This window comes from Sinocyclocheilus rhinocerous, unplaced genomic scaffold, assembly GCF_001515625.1.
Source record: "Sinocyclocheilus rhinocerous isolate Xijiao unplaced genomic scaffold, SAMN03320098_v1.1 scaffold2121, whole genome shotgun sequence".
NCBI classification, from domain to species: domain Eukaryota; kingdom Metazoa; phylum Chordata; class Actinopteri; order Cypriniformes; family Cyprinidae; genus Sinocyclocheilus; species Sinocyclocheilus rhinocerous.
The window spans coordinates 46186-48157 of NW_015630977.1; the positions used below are offsets into that span (position 1 = coordinate 46186).

At 42.1% G+C, this 1972-nt stretch overlaps 1 protein-coding gene across 1 annotated transcript in view; it reads left to right on the plus strand.

The window, feature by feature from the left end:
* Positions 1–1972, plus strand: part of LOC107740798 (fibrillin-1-like) — a gene marked incomplete at its 3' end in the record, with an annotated part of 57117 nt that overhangs the window by 5600 nt on the left and 49545 nt on the right. Inside the window, 2 exon segments of the mRNA XM_016553297.1 lie at positions 813–908; positions 989–1084. Coding sequence (XP_016408783.1) covers positions 813–908; positions 989–1084 — 192 coding nt within the window.

Below are 1972 nucleotides of genomic sequence, written 5' to 3' on the forward strand. Positions count from 1 at the left end.
GTGTGTGTGAGTGAGTGAGTGAGTGAGTAAGTGTGTGTGTGTGTGTGAGTATGTGTGTGTGTGTGTGTGTGTGTGTGTGTGTCTGTGAGTGTTTTACTTTACTTTGTGTTGGTCTGTAATTGCCTTGATATTAGAGGGATCATGAAATGCAGTTTCTGATTTTCATATTATGTTTCTTGAGGCTTTTTGCAAAAAAAAAAGGTCCAATGTTTATAAAAATTATAGTTTTTCCTTCCTCATTTTCACTCTCTGTAAAACGCACTCAATTTCAATGCATGTTTCCTCTTGCAGAAACGGAAGTAAACGCCGACTGCTGTCAGTGTGACACGAGTCACGTAATCAAATACTTTTTTCCAAGTAACGCATTACTTTTAAATTTACAACAAAATATCTGAGTTACATTTTCAAATAAGTAATGTAAGTTACTTTATTTTCCCATTTATTGACCGACAGCTCAGCAAGCCCAGCTCAGGTGACATAAAGTACCGCAAAAGTAACGTAACACACTACTTTCCATAAAAAGTAACTAAGTAACACAATTAGTTACTTTTTTATGGAGTAATGTAATATTGTAATGCATTACTTTTAACACCGACTGCCGTGATTGGCTAACTTCATCACACTGTAGCCACGCCCTTCTTTACAGCATGTCTGTATAATTCATATTTTAGTTAGTTCTGAGTTCAGAAACTTGCAGTATGTTTTTATTGTAGTGTAACCTCTCATGCGTAAATATCAAGAACATTTTGATTCTTCATTATATTTAAAACAACAGAAATATGGGAAATAACGTGTCTGATGTTTGTCTTCAGTCCAGAACTGTAACATCCGCTGCATGAACGGCGGGTCGTGTGCGGAGGACCAGTGTCTGTGTCAGAACGGATTCAGCGGAGCTCACTGCGGCCAGCGTAAGACACCTGCATCCCTGCAGCACACACACGGATGCACACGCGGCAGACCGTAACCGTGTCTCTGTCTCCTCCTGTAGCGGTGTGTGAGTCCGGCTGTCTGAACGGAGGCCGATGCGTCGCTCCAAACCGCTGCCTGTGTAACTACGGCTTCACTGGAGCTCAGTGTGAGAGAGGTGAGACGCACTTAGTGTTCGCTTCAAAGATGTGATGCACAGATTTATAAAACATCACAGACTCAAACCACAGACATACACATCAATAATAACTCCTCTGACTGTAGTTTGTGGTTCTGAAGGCCGTTTCTCTGCATTTTGTGAAGCTGTTTCCTCTTAGAATCCGGTCGAAGCCTGCGTGTGTGTGTGTGTGTGTGAGTGTGTTTGTTTCTGTGAGTGTGTGTGTGTGTGTGTTCAGGACCTGGTTTCTGGACTCTGATGTTCTTTGGATGTTATTAGCAGCAGATGTGCTGGAGTTCAGTGTTTGTGAAAAGAGGACAGAGCGTTTCTCTGTTTGTTTGCTGCTCATCTTGTTGTAAATCATATTTATGTTGAAATGGCAAGTGGAAACATCTCTTTATGACACATCCTCATCCTCCCCGCTGGAGCAGAAGACACGATCACGTTAGGAGGGTCGGGTGTGTTTATCAGCTCTAATGTTCACTGGGGCAACTAAAGACAAGTATGTGTTGCATTCAGGGTCGTCCTTGAGTTTAAATCAGGCCAAAGTGCTGAGAAAACACTTATTATACAGACATCTGCTGTCCTTCATCAGATCAAGTATCAAGTCAGTTCTCCTCACATTCACACAGGTGTTCAGCAAAGGAAACACAGGTGTAGAGAATCGCTTTTACTAACAACATGTTCAGAAACCTATGTGAAGCTCCGCCTACTCACCTGTCGGGAGATAGACAGACAGACAGACAGACAGACAGATAGATAGATAGGTAGGCAGATAGATAGATAGACAGATAGATAGACAGACAGACAGACAGACAGACAGACAGATAGATAGGTAGGCAGATAGATAGATAGATAGATAGACAGACAGACAGACAGACAGACAGA